Consider the following 23,017-nt stretch of genomic DNA (forward strand, 5'->3'; position numbering starts at 1 on the left):
ACTGACGTTCGTTCCAGCGGCGGTTTGTGAATGGAGCGTGCGCGCCTGGGACACAGGCGAAGGTTCGAAAAGATAACCAGTTTCCCCTGTAATAGCTCATGGTGGACGTCAGTGCAGACTGCTGGGCAGGACTGTAAGACAAGAGGACAGGGCGACACTGTCTCCATCGGCGGAACGGTTGAGAAACAGAGAACACGATTAAGGAAAGACTTCACGAAGCGAGTGGTTAGCATTTGGAATGGGCTACCTGAGGGTATGGCAAAGGGAGAGTTACTGAATTGTTGGTTACAGCACACAGAAGGAACTGCCAGTTGTCGGCAATAGTCATGTTACCGACGCCATTCTCCCTGCTTTTCCCTCAGAATCCTACAACGATTTCCTCTTCAGATAATGTTCGATTCCCTTTTGGAAGCCATAATTTAGTTTGCCTCTGCCACACTCAAGCAGCGAATTCCAGAGCCTAAGCACTCGTGAAGAAAAATATTTTCCTCATATTGCTTGATCAGCATCCCATCCACAACCTTAACCATTCAGTCTCTTTACCACTGATGCTCAGTTACAGCAGGTGCAAGATGCACCTGCAGCAACTCTCCAAGGATCCTTTGACATCACGATCTCTGCCTCAGATTAACAGTGACAAGAGTAAAGGATACCACCCAGTATATACCAGCATTATAAATAAAGGATACAAGGGACAGTCCGAATGCCATACAATCTACCCAGCACGCCCATCAACACTCTAGTTGTTTAAGGATATTAAACAACTAAGATTTAATTTTGACACAGGACTAGAAGCAATGCAGGTAGTCTTTCACGCCATCTTGCACCTTGGCTCAATGAGAATATAGTAGGCTCAAATCTGCACCTTAAGCTTGGAATATTTAAAGGAACACGCTGAGGTGTCTTTCAGGTCAAACCAAGTAAACAAACTCAAATTACATTAGGACAAAGAAAAAGGGGGCAGCTCCCCAAAAGGAGGGGGGACGGCCCGAACAAAAACAAAAAGTACAAAGGAAACTTAAGACACGTCAAATCAAAATGTGATTGTTGGGGTCTATAGGGCACCTCAGCCCCTGCGGTGCCCAACGGGCGTGGAAGGTGTCGACTGTGCCCGCGGACACCGCGTGCTCCCTCTCCAGGGACACCTGGCCGTGAACGTAGCCGCGGTAGAGGGGCAGACAGTCGGGACAGAAGGAACACGCTGAGGGATGCATTCCATTGTAAGCAAATGGCATCTCTGGTTTCCAAAGAATAACAGCCAAAATTTGCCTCCTACACTAGATCACCCGTGTCAACATGATAAATAACATCACAAAAGAGTGTAATGAAAGGGGTAAAGGCCAGGATTAGTGATGAACTGCAGATTATGACTCCAAATTATCAGAATCCACAGAGTTCAGAGAGGCTAAAGCCTTAGTAATATTGTCAAAAAGCCTTAAGCATCCATCAGATTTCACCTTCATAATAGCAGGACAAAGTAGGGCAAACTGCAATCAGGTAGCTTTCAGACATTTGGGTGTGTTGTCTACCTGGTGCTCAGGTCCAGGATGTCGCATCTGGGCTGCAGAGGAACCTGGAGTGGGAGGGTGAGAATCCAGTCGTTGTGGTACACGTGGGTGCCCACGACGTAGGCAAAATGCAAACTGAGGATCTGGGGAGGGAGTATGAAAAGCTGGGAATGGAATTAAAAAGTAGAACCGACAAGGTGGTTATCTCTGGACTACTGCCTAAACCGTGTACAGACGGGCATAGGGTTGATAAGATTAAGGAAGTGAATGGGTGGCTCAGGGATTGGTGTGGGAGGAGTGGGTTTGAATTTATGGGGCATTGGCACCAGTATTGGGGTAGGTGGGACCTGTTCAGGTGAGATGGGGTTGGTCTGAACCGTGCTGGGACCAGAATCCTGGCGAATCGTGTAGATAGGACTGTAGATAGGGCTTTAAACTAATTGGGGGGGGGGAGGGTGCGAGGGTAGGTGAAATTACAGGGTCTAAAGTAAAGGAGAGGGTACAGGTAAGGGAAGAGGCCAAGGATGTCCCAATAATAAGGGGAGTAGGGGGCGTGAGTAACGTTGGTGGCGTTCTGGCAAATAGGGTACAGGTGAAGGCTGGGAGGAAGGCACTTTATCTGAATGCACGAAGCATTCAGAATAAAGTGAATGAGCTGGTGGCGCAGATCAGCACAAATGGATATGATCTGGTGGCCATTACAGAGACGTGGCTGCAAGGTGACAGGAACTGGGAGCTGAATGTACAGGGGTATCAAGTGTTTAGGAAGGATAGGCGGGAGGAAAAAGTGGGGGGGGGGGGGCGTAGCTCTGCTGATTAAGGATAGCGTCAGGGTGGTAGTAAGGGATGATATAGGAGCCAAAGAGCAGAAAGTGGAATCGTTGTGGGTGGATATCAGGAACAGCAAAGGGAGGAAGACGCTGGTGGGTGTCGTCTGTAAGCCCCCAAATAATGATCTGAAGGTGGGGCGGGCTGTTAACACGCAAATAAATGCGGCGTACAGGAATGGAACGGCGATAATTATGGGGGATTTCAATCTACATATTGATTGGTCGATCCATGTTGGACGCGGTGGGCTTGAGGAAGAGTTCTTGGAATGCTGCCTGGATAGTTTCCTTGAACAGTGTGTGTTGGAGCCGACGAGGGAGCGAGCTATCTTGGATCTGGTGTTATGTAATGAGGCAGGTAGAATTAGGGACCTTGTGGTGAAGGATCCTCTTGGGAAGAGTGATCATTGTATGGTGGAGTTTCTGATGCAGGTGGAGGAGAACAAAGTGGGTTCCCGGACATGTGTCCTTTGTTTGAACAGAGGAGAGTATGATAGGATGAGAGAGGAATTGGCAAATGTTGATTGGGGGAGTGCGTTGGAAGGTAGGTCTGCTGAGGAACAGTGGAGGATCTTTAAGGAGATCTTTCTTGGTGCTCAGCAGAAATTTATTCCGATGGTTAAAAAGGATCGTAGGAGGAGAGATAATCAGCCGTGGATAACGAAGGAGGTAAAGGAAAGTGTTAAATTAAAAGCGGATGCGTTTAGAGTAGCTAAGAGTAGTGGGCGAGAAGAGGATTGGGAGAGGTTTAAATGTCAACAAAGAATGACAAAGAAATTGATAAAGAAGGGTAGGATAAACTATGAAGCTGGGCTAGCGCTTAATATAAAAAAGGATAGTAAGAGTTTTTATAAATATATAAAAAGGAAGAGGCTGACTAGGGTGAACGTTGGACCCTTAGAGGATGAGAGGGGGGATTTAGTGGTAGGGGATGGGGAAATGGCTGAGGCCTTGAATAACTTTTTTGTTTCAGTTTTCACGGAGGAGGACGTGAATAATTTGCCGGGTGTTAGCGATGGAAAGTTGGTAGGAGTGGAGGGCCTGAATGACATTATTGTTACTAGAGAGGCAGTGCTCGACAGACTGGAGGGACTGATTGTGGACAAGTCCCCAGGACCGGATGGAATGCATCCGAGGGTCCTGAAAGAAATGGCGGAGGTGTTAGTGGATGCCTTGGTGATTATTTTCCAAACGTCGCTGGATTCTGGGGAAGTGCCGGAAGATTGGAAAACGGCTAATGTTACGTCGTTGTTTAAGAAGGGTGGCAGGCAAAAGGCAGGGAATTATAGGCCGGTTAGTTTAACGTCTGTTGTAGGTAAAATGTTAGAATCCGTGATCAAGGAGAAAATAGCGAGGCATCTTGAGGAGAATTGTTTGATAGAGCAGACGCAGCACAGTTTCGTTAAGGGGAAGTCGTGGCTGACAAATTTATTGGAGTTCTATGAGGATGTGTTTAGGGCGGTGGATAGAGGAGAGCCGGTGGATGTGGTGTTTCTTGATTTTCAGAAGGTGTTTGATAAGGTGCCGCACAAGAGGTTATTACAGAAGGTCAGGGGGCATGGAGTTGGGGGTAGCGTGTTAGCGTGGATAGAGGATTGGCTGTCAAATAGGAGGCAGAGAGTGGGGGTCAATGGGTGTTATTCGGATTGACGGTCGGTGACTAGTGGAGTGCCCCTGGGGTCGGTGCTGGGGCCTCAGCTATTTACCATTTATATAGATGATCTGGAGGAGGGAACCGAGTGTATGGTGTCGAAATTTGCTGATGACACCAATATTGGTGGAACGGCAAATTGTGCGGAAGGTGTGGAAAGTCTGCAGAAGGATCTAGATAGGCTGGGCGAATGGGCCAGGAACTGGCAAATGGAATTTAATGTTGGCAAGTGTGAAGTTGTCCACTTTGGCAGGAATAATGATAGGAAGGACTTACTTACGTGGCGAAAAACTGCAGCATGCAATGGTGCAGAGGGACCTCGGGGTCCTTGTGCATGAGTCGCAAAAACCCAGCCTGCAGGTGCAGCAGGTGGTCAGGAAGGCGAATGGGATGCTGGCCTTCATAGCGAGGGGGATTGAATATAAAAGTAGGGAGGTCTTGCTGGAATTATACAGGGCACTGGTGAGGCCGCAGCTGGAGTACTGTGTGCAGTTTTGGTCGCCACACTTACGCAAGGATATTTTGGCCTTGGAGGGAGTGCAGAGGAGGTTTACTAGGCTGATACCGGAGTTGAGGGGGTTGAACTATGAGGAGAGGCTGAATAAACTAGGCTTGTACTCGTTAGAGTTTAGAAGAATGAGGGGAGATCTCATTGAGACGTATAAGATGATGAATGGGATGGATAGGATAGAGGTGGAGAGACTCTTCCTGCTCAGAAAGGACAGTAGGACTAGAGAGCACAGCCTCAAGATAAAGGGGGGGGTGGTTTAGAACAGAGTTGAGGAGGAACTTCTTCACTCAAAGGGTGGTGAATCTCTGGAATTCTCTGCCCGTTGAAGTGGTGGAGGCCGCCTCGCCAAAAATATTTAAGACGCGGGTTGATAGGTTTTTGATAGGCAAGGGGATTAAGGGTTATGGGGAGAGGGCGGGAAGGTGGAACTGAGACACGACAGATCAGCCATGATCTTGTTGAATGGCGGGGCGGGCTCGAAGGGCTAGATGGCCTACTCCTGCTCCTATTTCTTATGTTCTTATGTTCTCTGTCACCAAAGTTGTGAAAATGCATGGTTACTGGTGTAGGGTCAGGTCTTGAGAATAGGATACAACATGCCTCTTCAAGATTAATATGCCCAGCTTTCATGTTGAGATTAAAAAACGTGGTCGCCAGTTCTCAAAAAATTTGGCTAGGAGTTCGCCCTCAACTCTGTCTGGAAAGCTGGTGGCACGGACATTCCTCCTCTAGGCCCAGATCTCCAGATCGATCAGGATATCTGACATACCATTTACTGATTTTCCAAGAATTGAAAGCAGGCCTCACTGAAGAAACTGCATTCTCGACAATAAGGATTGTTTCCTCCATTTCATCAAGCTTCTTATCAGTATTTTGCAGTGCAGCAATATAAGCACTGAAATTCTGTGCCAAAAAGCTATAATTTGTCATCTGTAACCTTAATCATATTGGCAGTCATCATTTACAATGCCTTTGACATCACTGGGTCAAGAGCCCTCACTGACTAAATTGCCACATTGAGGGTTCAGCTCCATCCAGCTGCCACCGACTGCTTCTTTCCATCAAGGATTTTCATAACTTCGCTTGTTACTTTGTCCCAAAACTTAACCGGAAAATTTTTCAGGGACATTGTACTGAGTTTTCACTCCAAGATTAGGTATTTATAGGATGTGCATCAGGATAAATGAGAGTATTAAAAGATGAATAGCATTGCAGCTCATGGAAACACGGCCATTCCTGTGCTCACACCACATGACCCCCCATGAAATAATTTTTAAAATCATGATCTTTGAAAGGAAATTAGATAGCACTTGAGAAAATAATTGTAATTAGAATATTTGATTTGAAATGTTAACTCTGTTTCTCCCTCCACAGATGCTACCAGACCTGCTGAGTAGAGCTATTTCTATTTTCTGCACGCAGAGTACTTTTTAAAAATTCTGTGGGATGGATATTGGCAGAAAATCATAATTTCTCCTAGTTGGCAGTTTCTGATTTAAGCACTTGTAATTAAAGTTGGCCCTTTGGGCTGTGGATTTTAAAATGGGGAAATAAAACATGTAAAATTAGTGTGTGAATGACTTGTCTAAATGACTTAAAAACATAATTTACTAAATTAAGTTAAATTAAATTAAGTTAGAGCAATCTTTAAACCTGCTTATAAATAAGAAAAATACCAACATCAAAAATTGTTTATTTAGTCAGTTGCAATTCTGTAAAATAAGATGGTGATGTGGAAACTAGATGAAACCATAAGTAAGAAACTTTACTTACAGGAACTATGCGTTAACATAACATAAGAAATAGGAGCAGGAGTAGGCCATCTAGCCCTTCGAGCCTGCCCTGCCATTCAATAAGATCATGGCTGATCTGTCGTGGCTCAGTTCCACATTCCCACCCTCTCCCCATAACCCTTAATCCCCTCGCTTATCAAAACCCATCAACCCGCATCTTAAAAATATTTAGCGAGGCAGCCTCCACCACTTCAACGGGCAGAGAATTCCAGAGATTCACCACCTTTTGAGTGAAGAAGTTCCTCCTCAACTCCGTTCTAAACTGCCCCCCTTTATCTTGAGGCTGTGCCCCCTAGTCCTACTGTCCTTTCTGAGCAGGAAGAGTCTCTCCACCTCTATCCTATCCATCCCATTCATCATCTTATACGTCTCAATGAGATTTCCCCTCATTCTTCTAAACTCTAACGAGTACAAGCCTAGTTCATTCAGCCTCTCCTCATAGCTCAACCCCCTCAACTCCGGTATCAGCCTAGTAAACCTCCTCTGCACTCCCTCCAAGGCCAAAATATCCTTGCGTAAGTGCGGTGACCAAAACTGCACACAGTACTCCAGCTGCGGCCTCACCAATGCCCTATACAGCTGCAGCAAGACCTCCCTACTTTTATATTCAATCCCCCTCGCTATGAAGGCCAGCATCCCATTAGCCTTCCTGACCACCTGCTGCACCTGCAGGCTGGGTTTTTGCGAAATGGAGAAAATTAGCACCTTAGATTATGGGACTCAGGGACGAGGACTTGAACCTTCTAACACAGTGACAAGTTTGACATCTACGTGTTTACAATATATGTCACATTAATTCAATGAAAACCAGAATACCCTCACATTATTTCAATTTCCTGTTATTATCATGAGCATCTTTACGAATTTAATTTAATTTTTTAGGATGCACGGAAACAGCTCTTGTTCGTTGCCATGGCGATAACAGATTCTGCGGCCCATCCGGGCGGTTAGGCGTACTGACCCATGGGAGTTGTAGTTGTTGGCGTGTCTTCGCCGCTGGGTGACCATCCGGATTTCGGGAGCGGAGAACTACAACCTCCAGCGTGCCGAGCGCGGCACGGTGCCGGCCATGTTGGTGCAGGAGGTGGAAATGGAGACGGCCATGTTTGTGCCGGAGATGGAGCCTGGCTGCCCGGAGCTTTTCCACTGGAAGCGGTTCACGCACAACAAACATGCAACCAAGGTAGTTCAGCAGCACTGCTTACCTCTTAAGCACACGGCAACTTTCAACGGAGTTAGTGTTTATTTACAAACTCATTTAAAACAATGGACCTTTTCCTACCGGAACGTTCCCGGTTACTGCAGTCCTGCTCACCAGGTTAAAAAGCTGACCGCGATCTTTGCTCTCTCCTTTTACATTCCCGCTGTTTGCTTTTTCTTCCTCCTTTTGCCTCCTCTTTCTTTCCCAATTCGTTATTTCCATTCAGGCTCAATCTGTTCTTCCAGGTGGCTGTAAAATATCCCCTGTCACAATTTCCAAGGTGTTCTCCCTGGTGTCCGAGCCACTGTCACCAAAACACATCATTTATCTCATTGCTGTTTGTGGGACTTTGCTGTACGCAAATTAATTGCTGTATTTCCTACAACACAAAAGGGTCTAAACTTCGAAGGTACTTCATTTGTTGTAAAGCGCTTTGGGACATCTTGAGATTGTGCAATATAACTGCAGATCTCTCTTCCCAGAAGAAAAAGCAGCAAAATGGGGAAATAAGAATACTGATCTGAATTTGTCTTGTATACTTTGAAAATGGAACGCGGGAGAATACTGGTTCAAACTTTTTTTCTTTCTGGGCTTTTCATTCTACCTCTGCAAGAATTTCTATTTCCTCTCTGTCGGTCTTTTTTGACTCTTAATTTCCCTACTTTTTTCCCTTTCGTCTGTGGAGATTTGGAAGCAGACTTGACATCCCTGTAGGAATAATCTCACCCCTCGCTTTGATGTGAAGAACAATGTTGACTATTGAAGTTATAGGGCAGCCCAGAATGAGGGGCCTGGTTTGTACTGTATGTTACTTGAAGTGGCATTTGAAGTCAGTTATACTGGATTTAGAGCCATGCTCGTATCTGAGCAAACATACCTTGGAAATTGAAAAAAGATACTCAGACAAAAGAAAAACTGACTGAGGTAGTGAATCATGGGGATTTGGTTGGCTCGAGTAATGTAGCACATGTGGTTGGGGAAATAGAGCACTTGAAACTAACTGTAGAGTCACTTGATTACCACATTCTAAGCAGTGACACCCAAATGGGCAGACAGGATTGTAACCAATTATGTGAGTTTGTATTGAAAGACAATTACTGTTAACAGCAGCATTGCAGGCAACTCATAACTATTATGGTTCATGTCTTTTACATCTTTTTCTCATGCAAATGTATTAATAATTTCCCTAAACTGACCACATCTTGTAAATTAACTTACATCTAAAACTTCTGCATACTGAGAAATTCTAAGACTTAACTCTGTGCTGCATTTCTTATCAGAAAGCATATTTATAATATCTCGTGACAAACTAGTTGGAGAAATGTCACAATACTTGTACAGATTCAAATGATTCACAGAAGCAAAAATACTGATAAATGCAAATTAATTTATAAATAACCAAGAAAACATTCCTCAAGAAGTTCATTTATGTAGTAGTTTTGCAATATAAAATAAGCTTTGAGGAACTTCACAATTAGTCAGGCAGATAGGGAAAACTAACACTGAAGGGATTGCATGAAATTTTCATCAAAAAATGGGATTTACGGAAGATTTTGAAAGGAATGAGCGAAATAAAAGCAAAATATTTAGGGAGGAAGTTGAAGACATGCCATAACCCCTAGTGAAAAGTAGAGGAGACACACTCGCGCATGCACGCACGTAGGCTCAGGCCAAGAGTGAGAGATGGAGGACTTGTAAAAACTTGAAAGTGATTGTGGGAATGAGATGGAGCAAGCCAGGGGGACAGATTATAAGATGAGGATGAAAAGATTTAATCTAATACCTTCAGAAAGTCAGCGTCGGGTAATGAGAATCAACATGGTAGAGAAGAGGTCCAAATGCACTTTATTTTGGTTAAGTTGAAGCTTGTGGAGGAAGATGAACACAATGCATTTGAACAAATCACCTTTTGAGATTAATAAAATACAGATAATGGTTTCAGTGGCAGAAATATAAGGTAGAAGTAGAGACCAGCAGCATTTTGCAAATGGAAATACCTGATGCTGAATAAGATCTGTGAATTGAAGTTTAGGAATTAAACCAAGCAACTCAAGATCTCAGGTGGTTTGATTCAGCTTGTGAATGTCCGGGAAGGGGGCAAATGTCAGTGGCAAGTGCATGGACGTTCAAAACAATGATTCTGGTGATCCTGATGTTCAGTTAGAGGATATCGTTGCTTATTTAAATTGATGTCAAGTCTGACAGCACAGAGTTGATTGCAAAAGATAGAGCACGTTACCGGAAAACTTATGAAAAGTTGGTCTTAATTCTTTGTGAGAGTGCGTGCTAGCCTTGATTTTCTGAACTTGTTTTCAATACCTACAGACCAAGGAAGTCCCAAAATGCCAGAAACACAATATTTTAGAGACACTTTCCTCCCTCTATTTGGCATTGCCCATCAACCTTCATTAAATTAAAAATAGAAGCAACAATGCTGTTTTACCCCATGATGATGACACCACTCTTAAATCACAAATGAAGCTTAGTTTACTTAGCTGGATCAAAATAAATATTTTTAGAAATTAATTCACAGATACTACATCATATTTGTAACCAGCACTACTAATGGTCTGAGACTACACCTGACAACACTGGTTAAAATTACAAGATTCAGTTACAATTTACAATGAATTCTATTGCTTGAGGAACACAGATAAATATTTAACTCATAGAGCTCTCAATTTAACAATAATGAAGACTACTTGGTTGAAATTGCTTGAAGAGCACCAGGGCAAGTTTCCAGTTTTTTTGTTCAGCCATTCATAATGGAGCCAGCTAGTAAACATTCATCACAATTAAAAAACTTGAATTAAATGAAACTTGATTTGAGTCTTTCACTACAAGTGCTTTAAGTTTTCAGATTCAAACAAGAAGATGGATTATAATTTGATTTTGGTAATTCAGTTGCTCTTTGCACTGATAGCAACACATCAGAACTATGCAAAATCCAAGATCATACCTTCAGTTGCTTCGTCAAGGACCTTTCCGTCCATAATAAAATCAGAAGTGGGGATGTTCGCTGATGATTGCACAATGCTCAGTTTCATTTGTGATGACTCAAATATTGAAGCAGTCCGTATCCAGATGCCCCCAGACCCGGACACTATCAGGCACGAGCTGACAAATGTCAAGTAACATTCTTGCCACACAAGTGTCAGTGTCAGAGATCCTTGGGAACCAGCAACTTTAGGCACCTTGACTCTAAATACAAACAGCGACGGATACCATGCATCCAATGAAAGGTCTTTAATTACTTGTGCACAAGGTAAACGCCCTTCCCTCCATCGAAATGGCTGGAGTGATTCTGACGTTACAGAGAAACAACTCATCAGTTATAGTAAATTACAGCAAATCAGGAACAACATTTTGTTTGCATCTTTCATTGACATATTTGCCAATTAAACCCTCGCTTTCGCCCTTTCAATGAAAAATTGACTTCTTCCAATCTTTCATCTGCAAAGCCTATCCCCATATTATTGCCTTTGGTATGTGTTATGGAAAAATCGGGTCTTGATCACCCTCAGTGAAGGTCAAAAAGCAGAATGTAATGTGGCCTAGTCTGAAGCAGACAGGCTCTCTTGAAGATCTGCAATTGATAACATTCTCTCAAGCTGTTACAGAAAAGGAATGATTTTTTAAAATCTGAACATTTAACTTCCACATCAAGTAATGACCATCTTCAACAAGAGAGGATCTAACCATTGCCACTTGACATTCAATGGCATTACTATCACTGAATTGCCCGCTGTCAACATCCTGGGGTTATAAGAAACTGAACTAGCCATCTAAAAATTGAGGATACCAGAGCAGGTCGAAGGCTAGGAATTCTGCAATGACTAACTCGCATCCTGACTCCACAAAATCTATCTACCATCCACAAAGCACAAGTCAGGACTTTAATGGAACACTCTTCCTTTGCCTGGATGAGTGCAGCTCAAACAACACTTGAGAACCTTGACACCCTCCAGGACAAAGCAGCCCACTTGATTGCTATCCCTTCCACAAACATTCAATCCTTTCACCACTGACAAACTGCCACGTGTGCCATCTACAAGATACGGTGCAGGAACTCACCAAGGTTCATTTGGCACTACTTCCCAACCCCATGGCCACTACTATCTAGGACAAGAGCAGCAGATTCCCTGGAACACCACCAACTGGAAGTTCCCTCCAACTCATTCAGCTTCCTGACTTGGAAATATATCACTGTTCCTGCACAATTGCAAGTCAGAATCCTAGAACTCCCTCCCTAACAGTGCTGTTGGTGTGCCTACTCCCCAGGGACTACAGCTGTTCAAAAGGCAGCTCACCACACCTTTTCAAAGGCAACAAGGGATGGGCAATGAATGCTGGCCCAGCCAGTGATGCCCACATCCCATAATTAAAATTTTAAACATTTGCATGCAAAGAATATTCATCTATATTCTAATCTGATAAAATTTGACCTTGGTTAAGTTAAAATGCAGTTCTAAAATGTTAGAACTTTTATTCAATAATCTTGCATTTTACAAAATTTGGCATTGGTGAACTTAAATTGATTGCCAAAGGCTCAAGATATAATTGGTTTGCAGAATATATAGATTATCTATTAAATTATTGTACAGAGATTGACAATGCTGTTATGTTTATCTGTAGCCAAACATGGATCCTGATGATATCCAAAACTGGATTAAAGTGAGTATGATCAGCTGAATTAATGATGTCAGATACAGTTTAATTAATTACTTAAATTTGAAAAAAGATGAAATGCGGACAATATTAATTGAATGATGCATTGCTTTTAATAGAAAGTGGAACAAGCATCCGAATGTGCTGTAGCAGAAGTTTTTCCCTCAAATAAGTCCAAAATGAATCGAAATGCCAATGGATATGTTATAGCCATGGAGACAATTGATCAGCTTCATGATCATGATGATGCCTACACTGAAGGTAAGGTCACACTTGATTATCTGGCTCTATGATGAGCCTCCCACTCAAAGTATAAATCACTGAAGTGAAATAGAGATGTAAAGCACTTCTTACAGCCCCAATTTTCAAACCATAGAATCCCTACTGTGCAGAAGGACATCATTTGGCCCATCGAGACTGCACCATCTTTCCAACAGAGCATCCCACCCTGGCCATCCCGTAACCCCCTGCATTTTACTTGGGCCAATCCTATAACCTACACATCATGAGACATTAAGGGATAAGTTAGCACGTCATGATGTGGAGATGCCAGCATTGTATAGGGGTAAACACAGTAAGAAGTCTGACAACACCAGGTTTAAGTCCAACCGATTTATTTGATAGTAAACTCACAAGCATTCGAGGTTAACCTCTTCGTCAGGTGAACGTGAATGTCATTCACCTGACGAAGAGGTTAACCTCGAAAGCTTGTGAGTTTACTATCAAATAAATCGGTTGGACTTAAACCTGGTGTTGTCAGACTTCTTACTAAGTTAGCATGGCCAGTCTACCTAACTTGCACATCATTGGACTGTGAGAAGAAACTGGAGCACCCAAAGGAAACCCATGCAGACATGGGGAGAACGTGCAAACTCCATCCAGACAGTGACCCAAGGTGGGAATTGAACCCAGGTCCTTGACTATGGGGAAACCACTGTACTGCCCACAATCCACAGGATGTGTGGAACCTTGCTACACCTGAGATCAAACCACAAAATCACATCATCAGTGTGCATAGAATTTAATGTTGGCAAGTGTGAGGTGGTCCACTTTGGTAGGAAGAATGGTAGGAAGGACTATTACTTACGTGGCGAAAAACTGCAGCAGGCGACGGTGCAGAGGGACCTCGGGGTCCTTGTGCATGATTCGCAAAAACCCAGCCTGCAGGTGCAGCAGGTGGTCAGGAAGGCGAATGGGATGCTGGCCTTCATAGCGAGGGGGATTGAATATAAAAGTAGGGAGGTCTTGCTGCAGCTGTATAGGGCATTGGTGAGGCCGCAGCTGGAGTACTGTGTGCAGTTTTGGGCGCCGCACCTGCGCAAGGATATTTTGGCCTTGGAGGGAGTGCAGAGGAGGTTTACTAGGCTGATACCGGAGTTGAGGGGGTTGAGCTATGAGGAGAGGCTGAATAAACTAGGCTTGTACTCGTTAGAGTTTAGAAGAATGAGGGGAGATCTCATTGAGACGTATAAGATGATGAATGGGATGGATAGGATAGAGGTGGAGAGACTCTTCCCGCTCAAAAAAGACAGTAGGACTAGGGGGCACAGCCTCAAGATAAAGGGGGGGCGGTTTAGAACGGAGTTGAGGAGGAACTTCTTCACTCAAAGGGTGGTGAATCTCTGGAATTCTCTGCCTGTTGAAGTGGTGGAGGCTGCCTCGCTAAATATTTTTAAGACGCGGGTTGATGGGTTTTTGATAAGAGAGGGGATTAAGGGTTATGGGGAGAGGGCGGGAAAGTGGAACTGAGCCACGACAGATCAGCCATGATCTTATTGAATGGCGGGGCAGGCTCGAAGGGCCAGATGGCCTACTCCTGCTCCTATTTCTTATGTTCTTATGTTCATATACGATCTAAAACTTGTTACATTTTATGTCTCCAAAAGTGCTAGTGCAGCAAAATTTGACAGGCTATTTAAAGATCCATCAACCTCAGGTGGCAATTTCCAGTCTCAGGGCCAGCATACCGGAAAATCCCACCCCTGCTCTTTGGAGACTTTGGACCAGTGCAACTGTCATTAAAGCTCCAAAAATGTTACGAAAGGGCCCAGATTGATTAACAGCTACTCATTAATAATAGCACCATTAGATAGGTTGCAGAATATGTAATGCTTTCCCATTCAGGGTAGATGTCTTTAATTAAGATGGATCACACTTTATAAATTAGTTGAAATGCTAGATTGTTTTGGATTATAATTCTGCTTTATCTACATTGTGATTGCATTATTTTTTGTATAGGCCCAATTTTTAACATTCCAAGCCTTTTATTTTCAACCAGTTTTCTTCAAGAATGAGAAATTTCTACTGGTGGATTCTGATTTTTGATAGGTGAATTCCACCCTTTTAATATTTTTTCCGACTTCCACCTCCCCTTGGCTGCTGCCACCTCTAATGCAGCCAGAGCTGGGATGAGAGTGTCTCAACCTGGAAAATCTAACAAGTCCGGGAGCAGGTCCGAGGGGGAGTCCACATAGCCTTCCACCAGCCTGGATCTGGCTGCTTTCACTCATCTCATGGGAAGGACATGCTCTACTGCTGCCCAAAAGAGCTTCTATGATATGCAAACTTTAATAATTATATACTGAATGTTACTCTGCTGCTTTATTGCTGTTTGTTTTCACTGGCATCTGAAGTCTCATTAATTTTCAAGAGTTTTTTTTCATAAATTTAAAACGTGGACATCTCTGGCGAGGCCAGCATTTCTTGCCGATCCTTAAGTGTCCTTGAGAAAGTGGTAGTGAATTAAATTGTCACATTAGAAAATAGTTTGCAAAGCACCATTATGGTCCTTTGCTTCATTTCACATGTACATAACCCAGTAGGGTCATGTTCTGTTGTTAATATAGTCTTCATCCTGTATTATATGCATTAGCTGCATTGAATGCTGAAATATTGAGTGATTTGATTCAAATGCATTGGTCCATAGTCTTGATAGTAATAGAAGGTAAACAAAGGGAAAGGTAATGTTCTACCTACTTGAAAGTCCAATAATTCCACAATTTAAAAGGGTCTAGAAGCATTTGACTTTCACTACAGATCATAAGTGCTCTAAATATGTAATTCTTTGTCACAAAACATTTCAGACCTACGGCCATTCTCATCCCTGTTTTATTAAAAGTCTTTTATTGCCAGCTGGTCTTTGATGAGATAGAAGTTCTTTTGGGAGTTTCAGTATTACCCTTAGAAGAGAAGAAGCTTTTGAAGGAACAAAATAGGTGTGATTATACTACACACTTTATAACTTTACCTGCAATGTGCATTTTTTCCTGGGCCTGTTTAAAATGTCCCGTTCTGAAGCTTACACTTCACAAAGGTAGCTTTACAAGCTTGTTGAGGCCAATTTGCTGATTGTTCCTGAGCATAAAGGACAATATGTTATGAACCCTATGAGAATCTGTAAATCAGACAAAGTTTATCAAATGACCCCAAATGAAGAAATTAGCAAATAAGATTTCACTTTTTGTGACTTTTACGTGAACAAAGATTGGCGTCAATATAAGTTAAACATAAATTAAGCAGCAAACCACAGCCGGTACATACTATAAATTGCATATAGAAAAAGGATAGATCTCATGGGATTTATAGGCCTGCAAGGCACCAATATCAGCAACAGTGTTATCCCAAGCTCAGCACTTCCTCGGGCAATATTTCAGTCCCTTTCTTTCAAGGATTTAAGCAATTCTCCACAAGCAACTGCTTCCATGTAAGTAGGGTTCTGCTTGTGTAATATTTTACACTGTGGCATACTTCTTTCCAGAACATTCTCAACCCCCAGCTTCAGTTGATTGTGATAGCGTGGATCTATCAGAACTGCTTTTACCTACGCATGTTATGGCTAATTGTGGATTTGCAAGGAGATAAAAGAAACGGGGATAGATGTCCAAGAATCCAGCTTTCTGACTCGACTTGCTAACTACATTTTGGGCCTGATTTTACCATTGCAGGTGCGAAAACATGAGGCCATTAACGCAATCAGCGCCCGCGTCCGTGCAGATTGCCACTTCACCGAAACCCGGGAATGGTGGCGATTCAATTTGCACCCAAAATGGGTGTAAAAGTGATTTAAATGCATTTGCATGCATTTAAATTGAATTAATGAACTGCCTGCCCAACTTTATCAGCATTCCCCCTTTACCACCACATTTGCCAACCCAGAACCGTGCCGTAATGGACCTGCTAAATAAAAGTCTGAATCGGGCGCTCCAGCTGCTTGAAGAGTGAGTTCAGTGCTTCCATCGGCTCTCTGACTCAGATCAGTAGTGAGGAGGGGAGGGAGCTGGGCCTGATCATTCTCTGGTTGTGGGGGAGGGAAGTGAGGTCAGATCATTATCTAGTGGGATGGGGAGGGAGGAGAAGGCAGGTCAGATGTATCTCTAGTGGGGGAGTGGGGTAGCTGATCGTTGTCTGGTGGGGAGGCAGGAAGAGGCGGGTCAGATGTTCCTCTTGTGGCGGGGGGGAGAGGAGGTGAGTGAGACCAGACCATTCTCTGGGGAGGGGTGGGATGAGTGAGGCTAGATCATTGCCTGGGGATGGGGGAGGGGAAGACGGGTAAAATGTATCTTAGGTGTGGGGGGGGGGGCAACAGATGGATCTCTGGTGGGGGGGGGCAGATGGATCTCTGGGGGGCGCCTGCTGCCACTCTGCAGGCAATCAGTGGGGGGAGGGGGACAGGGGTGGCGATCAGTCTGGATAGTGGGAAGGGTGGATAAGGTGGACAGCGATGTGTGTGGAGGGTGGATAAGGGAGACAGTGTGTGTGGGCAGTAGGGGGATGGATAAGGGGGACAGTGATGTGTGTGGGCAGTGGGGGGATGGATAAGGGGGACAGTGATGTGTGTGGGCAGTGGGGGGATGGATAAGGGGGATAGTGATGTCTGTGGGCAGTGGGGGGATGGATAAGGGGGACAGTGATGTGTTGGGTGGGTGGATAAGGGGGACAGTGATGTGTGTGGGTCGTGGGGGGGTGGATAAGGGGGACAGTGATGTGTGTGGGTAGTGGGGGGGGTAGATAAGGACAGTGTGTTTGGGTAGTGGGGGGTGGATAAGGGGCACAGTGATGTGTGTAGGTAGTCTGGGGGTGAATAAGGGGACAATAATGTGTGTGGATAGTAGCGGGGGCGTAAATAAGGGGGACAGTGATGTGTGTGTGTGCACCATTGCTCCCACTTTTCACTCCCGGGCCACTTTCTCTGCTTTCTACAGCCCAGGAGTGATCTGACGCAGGCCCGCTTTTTCAAATTTATTTCCAAGTGTGCATGCGCAGTTCAGAGCTCTGATCGTTTTGGCTGTGCTAAGCCCCGCCCACAGTGTGAATGGGATTGGAGATGGTTGAGTGCGTATGGGGGCGCCTGAAAGCAGGTTTCCAAGTCAGATCTTCATTACACCCAGATTTAGCACTTAGAATGAAAATGATAAGATCAGGTCCTTTGTCTCTTCTGACTTATGTCTCTGCCATGCAGCTTCTGTATTTTAGCTTTTCTCCTGTTAGTGCTGCTTTCAGGTCCATGGTCACTGGATCACATGGACTAATATTTCTTACTATCCAAAAGTTTGAATTGGTCCCTTTACATTTTTAAAAACAATTAAAGTTTGCTCAAACATTTTAAAGTAATTACAAATTTTCCCTACTATTGCCTTGTTGGGATGAAATTCCATCACAAAACAAATCTTTCCAGTTATTGTAGTAATTTATGACAATGAATGTGCACAAAAGCATCAAACAAATGATCGATGCTGTATTTGCACAGAACAACACATCCATCATTTTTCCTGTGGAAAGGAAATATGAGCTTGCTAAGGCACAAAACACTTCCTGAGTAGGAAGATGCCCAGCAGGGCAGAGCATAGCCCTGTAGACAGTTAAACACGCTGTCATTTCTTGACAAGCAAGGTGGACTTCTGCCTTCTGTTGAAGGGAGCAAAAATATATAATTTGTTCTGATGCAGCAGCATGTCCATTATGCCTCTGTCAGACAGACAAACAGGTACTATGCCACTCCATCATCTGTAAACTGGGCACAGTGGTTAGTACTGCTGCCTCACCACGCCAGGGACCCAGGTTCAATTCCGGCCTCGGGTCATTGTCTGTGTGAACACATTCTTCCATGTCTGCATGGGTTTCCTCCCACACTCCAAAGATGTGGGGGTTAGGTTGATTAGCCATGATAAATTGCCCCATAGTATTGGTGGGACTAACAGGGTAAATATGTGAGGTTATAGGGATAGGGCCTGGGTGGGATTGTTGTTGATGCAGGCTTTATGAGCCAAATAGCTGCCTTCTGCACTCTATGATTCAAAGTTTCATGTCTCTTTGTTGCATTTCCTTTCACTTATTTTTATCTACAACTTGACATTTTATGACACCTATTTAAAATGAATTTTGACCCCTGACTGCAGCAACATTTTACCCATCTGCAACCAGTTGTGTTTCACACATCTCTTAAAATTTGGACTTTATTTTTAGAATTCTAGGGGGCGATTCTCCCAAAAGAGCTTAATTGGTGGGAAAACTGTTCTAAATCCCGACCGTTTTGTCAGTTCAGCTTCTCACCTGAATTTGACTCTGGGCACTGCAGAGGTCCCAGTCGTGAATCTCGTTAAAACCTGGTGAGGGAGGTGGGGCCTATTCGCTCCGGATTTTGACAGTTCTGGAACTCTGCTCATGCTCTGTTGTCCTGATCTGTCAGATTCCCCATTTGCAAGCCAGCTTGATCACTGGCCAGCGTGGGACTCCTGCAGTGCTGCCCCCCCCACCCCCCCCCCCCCACCACCCCCCCCCCCATGGCTCGATCGCAGCCCCCATAGCAATTCTTGGACTAGCCTAGCCGTGACCCCCAACTCCCACCCCCACCCCCACCCCCACCAGCCCGGTGCTCCCTGATGCACCACTCCCAGTAATGGTGATCCCTCCAGCCCCCTCACCCCGGCAGACCCCCCTCTCCCACTGGAAGGCCGCCAGCCACCACCGCCCGCTCTCCCCCACCCCTGCCCCGGTCAGCCCGCCCAATTACTGTCCTCTTTCCATCCCAGACCGATCCTGTCTGCAGAGTGGCAGTGGGACCCCCCCTCCATCCCCACCGATTGCCCCTAGTCCCTGCCCACAGTAGGCTACACCCCCTTGGCACTGCCCAATGCCAAGTTGCCCCCTGGGATGCCCATACCCAGGGGGCACCACCCACCCTGCTGACCGACCCAATTGCCCCCTTTGGCGAAATCTCCAGCTAATTCCCCAAATGTGGGGAGCTAGTCTGAAGCCTGCCAGAATGAAGTACTCCTACTGGGGTGGGAGAGTTGATCGAGACCTGAAAGTTCCCAACAGTGAACTGCTAAGCATATTTAAAACATATTTTAAAAAGACTTAAATTACTTACCTGTCTTCCCACCATTTCCAGCATGGTCAGACCGGTGACTGTCTGTCAGCGCTGGGAGATGTGCATGCGTTTCCCGGCGCATGCGCAAATCCCTGTTCAAGCCCAGCGATGCGCATCTCCCACCATGATCCGACAGAAAAGTTGCGGGTTGCGATCGGAGAACTGCAGCCCTAATTTCACACCAAGTTTTCAGTATCCTCAGACATGCTGTTGAAGCTTTTCATCTTTCACTCATCAGAACAGACGCAAGAATTTCAGAGGGAACAATAGTTTAGACTATGAAAAAAAGGTGCCAATTCATTGGCTCCAATTGGTCAAGAATGCATCAGGAGCTATTGTTCCTCTTTTTGTTTATTCGTGTAGATAGGACTGTAGATAGGGCTTTAAACTAATTGGGGGGGGGGGGTGGAGGGAAGGGTGCGAGGGTACGTGAAATTACGGGGCCTAAAGTAAAGGAGAGGGTACAGGTAAGGGAAGAGGCCAAGGATGTCCCAATAATAAAGGGAGTAGGGGGCGTGAGTATGGTTGGTGGCGTTCCGGCAAATAGGGTACAGGTGAAGGCTGGGATGAAGGCACTTTATCTAAATGCACGAAGCAATCGGAATAAAGTGAATGAGCTGGTGGCACAGATCAGCACAAATGGATATGATCTGGTGGCCATTACAGAGACGTGGCTGCAAGGTGACAGGGACTGGGAGCTGAATGCACAGGGGTATCAAGTGTTTAGGAAGGATAGGCAGGAGGAAAAAGGGGGGGGGCGTAGCTCTGCTGATTAAGGATAGTATCAGGGTGGTAGTAAGGGATGATATAGGAGCCAAAGAGCAGAAAGTGGAATCGTGGGTGGAGATTAGGAACAGCAAAGGGAGGAAGACGCTGGTGGGTGTCGTTTATAGGCCCCCAAATAATAATCTGAAGGTGGGGCGGACTGTTAACGCGCAGATAAATGCGGCGTGCAGGAATGGAACGGCGATAATTATGGGGGACTTCAGTCTACATATTGATTGGCCGACCCATATTGGACGCGGTGGGCTTGAGGAAGAGTTCGTGGAATGCTGCCGGGATAGTTTCCCTGAACAGTGTGTGTTAGAGCCGACGAGGGAGTGAGCTATCTTGGATCTGGTGTTATGTAATGAGGCGGGTAGAATTAGGGACCTTGTGGTGAGGGATCCTCTTGGGAAGAGTGATCATTGTATGGTGGAGTTTCTGATGCAGATGGAGGAGGAGAAAGTGGGTTCCCGGACATGTGTCCTTGTTTGAATAGAGGGGAGTACAGTAGGATGAGAGAGGAATTGGCGAATGTTGATTGGGGGAGTGCGTTGGAAGGTAGGTCTGCTGAGGAACAGTGGAGGATCTTTAAGGAGATCTTTCTTGGTGCTCAGCAGAAATTTATTCCGATGGTTAAAAAGGATCGCAGGGGAGAGATAATCAGCCGTGGATAACGAAGGAGGTAAAGGAAAGTGTTAAATTAAAAGCGGATGCATTTAGAGTAGCTAACAGTAGTGGGCGAGAAGAGGATTGGGAGAGGTTTAAATGTCAACAAAGAATGATAAAGAAGGGTAGGATAAACTATGAAGCTGGGCTAGCGCTTAATATAAAAAAGGATAGTAAGAGTTTTTATAAATATATAAAAAGGAGGCTGGCTAGGGTGAACGTTGGACCCTTAGAGGATGAGAAGGGGGACTCAGTGGTAGGGGATGGGGAAATGGCTGACGCCTTGAATAACTTTTTTGTTTCGGTCTTCACGGAGGAGGACGTGAATAATTTGCCGGGTGTTAGCGATGGAAAGATGGTAGGAGTGGAGGGCCTGAATGACATTATTGTTACTAGAGAGGCAGTGCTCAACAGACTGGAGGGACTGATTGTGGACAAGTCCCCAGGACTGGATGGAATGCATCCAAGGGTTCTGAAAGAAATGGCGGGGGTGATAGTGGATGCCTTGGTGATTATTTTCCAAACGTCGCTGGATTCCAGGGAAGTGCCGGAAGATTGGAAAACGGCTAATGTTACGCCGTTGTTTGAGAAGGGTGGCAGGCAAAAGGCAGGGAATTATAGGCCGGTTAGTTTAACATCTGTTGTAGGTAAAATGTTAGAATCCGTGATCAAGGAGAAAATAGCGAGGCATCTTGAGGAGAATTGTTTGATAGAGCAGACGTAGCACAGTTTCGTTAAGGGGAAGTCGTGTCTGACGAATTTATTGGAGTTCTGTGAGGATGTGTCTCGGGCAGTGGATAGAGGAGAGCCGGTGGATGTGGTGTTTCTTGATTTTCAGAAGGCGTTTGATAAGGTGCCTCACAAGAGGTTATTACAGAAGGTCAGGGGGCATGGAGTTGGGGGTAGGGTGTTAGCGTGGATAGGGGATTGGCTGTCAAATAGGAGGCAGAGAGTGGCGGTCAATGGGTGCTATTCGGATTGGCGGATGGTGACTAGTGGAGTGCCCCTGGGGTCAGTGCTGGGGCCTCAGCTATTTACCATTTATATAGATGGTCTGGAGGAGGGAACCGAGTGTATGGTATCGAAATTTGCTGATGACACCAAGATTGGTGGAACGGCAAATTGTGCGGAGGGTGTGGAGAGTCTGCAGAAGGATCTAGATAGGCTGGGCAAATGGGCCAGGAACTGGCAAATGGAATTTAATGTTGGCAAGTGTGAAGTTGTCCACTTTGGTAGGAATAATGGTAGGAAGGACTATTACTTACATGGCGAAAAACTGCAGCATGCGACGGTGCAGAGGGACCTCGGGGTCCTTGTGCATGTCGCAAAAACCCAGCCTGCAGGTGCAGCAGATGATCAGGAAGGCAAATGGGATGCTGGCCTTCATAGCGAGAGGGATTGAATATAGAAGTAGGGAGGTCTTGCTGCAGCTGTACAGGGCACTGGTGAGGCCGTAGCTGGAGTACTGTGTGCAGTTTTGGTCGCCGCACTTACGCAAGGATATTTTGGCCTTGGAGGGAGTGCAGAGGAGGTTTACTAGGCTGATACCGGAGTTGAGGGGGTTGAACTATGAGGAGAGGCTGAATAAACTAGGCTTGTACTCATTAGAGTTTAGAAGATTGAGGGGAGATCTCATCGAGACGTATAAGATGATGAATGGAATGGATAGGATAGAGGTGGAGAGACTCTTCCCGCTCAGAAAGGACAGTAGGACTAGAGGGCACAGCCTCAAGATAAAGGGGGGGGGGGTGCGGTTTAGAACGGAGTTGAGGAGGAACTTCTTCACTCAAAGGGTGGTGAATCTCTGGAATTCTCTGCCCGTTGAAGTGGTGGAGGCTGCCTCGCTAAATATATTTAAGCCGCGGGTTGATAGGTTTTTGATAGGCAAGGGGATTAAGGGTTATGGGGAGAGGGCGGGAATGTTGAACTGAGACACGACAGATCAGCGATGATCTTATTGAATGGCGGGGCAGGCTCAAGGGGCTAGATGGCCTACTCCTGCTCCTATTTCTTATGTTCTTATGTTCTTAAAGAAGATTGTTCTAATCAGTTGAGAGG

At 45.1% G+C, this 23,017-nt stretch overlaps 1 protein-coding gene across 1 annotated transcript in view; it reads left to right on the forward strand.

The window, feature by feature from the left end:
- Nucleotides 1-7,380: 7,380 nt before the first annotated feature.
- The window catches only part of ccdc191 (coiled-coil domain containing 191), a 52,727-nt gene continuing 37,090 nt past the window's right edge, over nt 7,381-23,017 (forward strand). Inside the window, exons 1-3 of the mRNA XM_080203983.1 lie at nt 7,381-7,473; nt 12,127-12,165; nt 12,279-12,420. Of these exons, the coding sequence (XP_080060109.1) occupies nt 7,381-7,473; nt 12,127-12,165; nt 12,279-12,420 (274 nt within the window). The remainder of the gene's footprint in view (nt 7,474-12,126; nt 12,166-12,278; nt 12,421-23,017) is intronic.

The sequence above is a fragment of the Carcharhinus amblyrhynchos genome, chromosome 15 (assembly GCF_965287045.1).
Source record: "Carcharhinus amblyrhynchos chromosome 15, sCarAmb.v2.hapA, whole genome shotgun sequence".
Taxonomy (NCBI): Eukaryota; Metazoa; Chordata; class Chondrichthyes; order Carcharhiniformes; family Carcharhinidae; genus Carcharhinus; species Carcharhinus amblyrhynchos.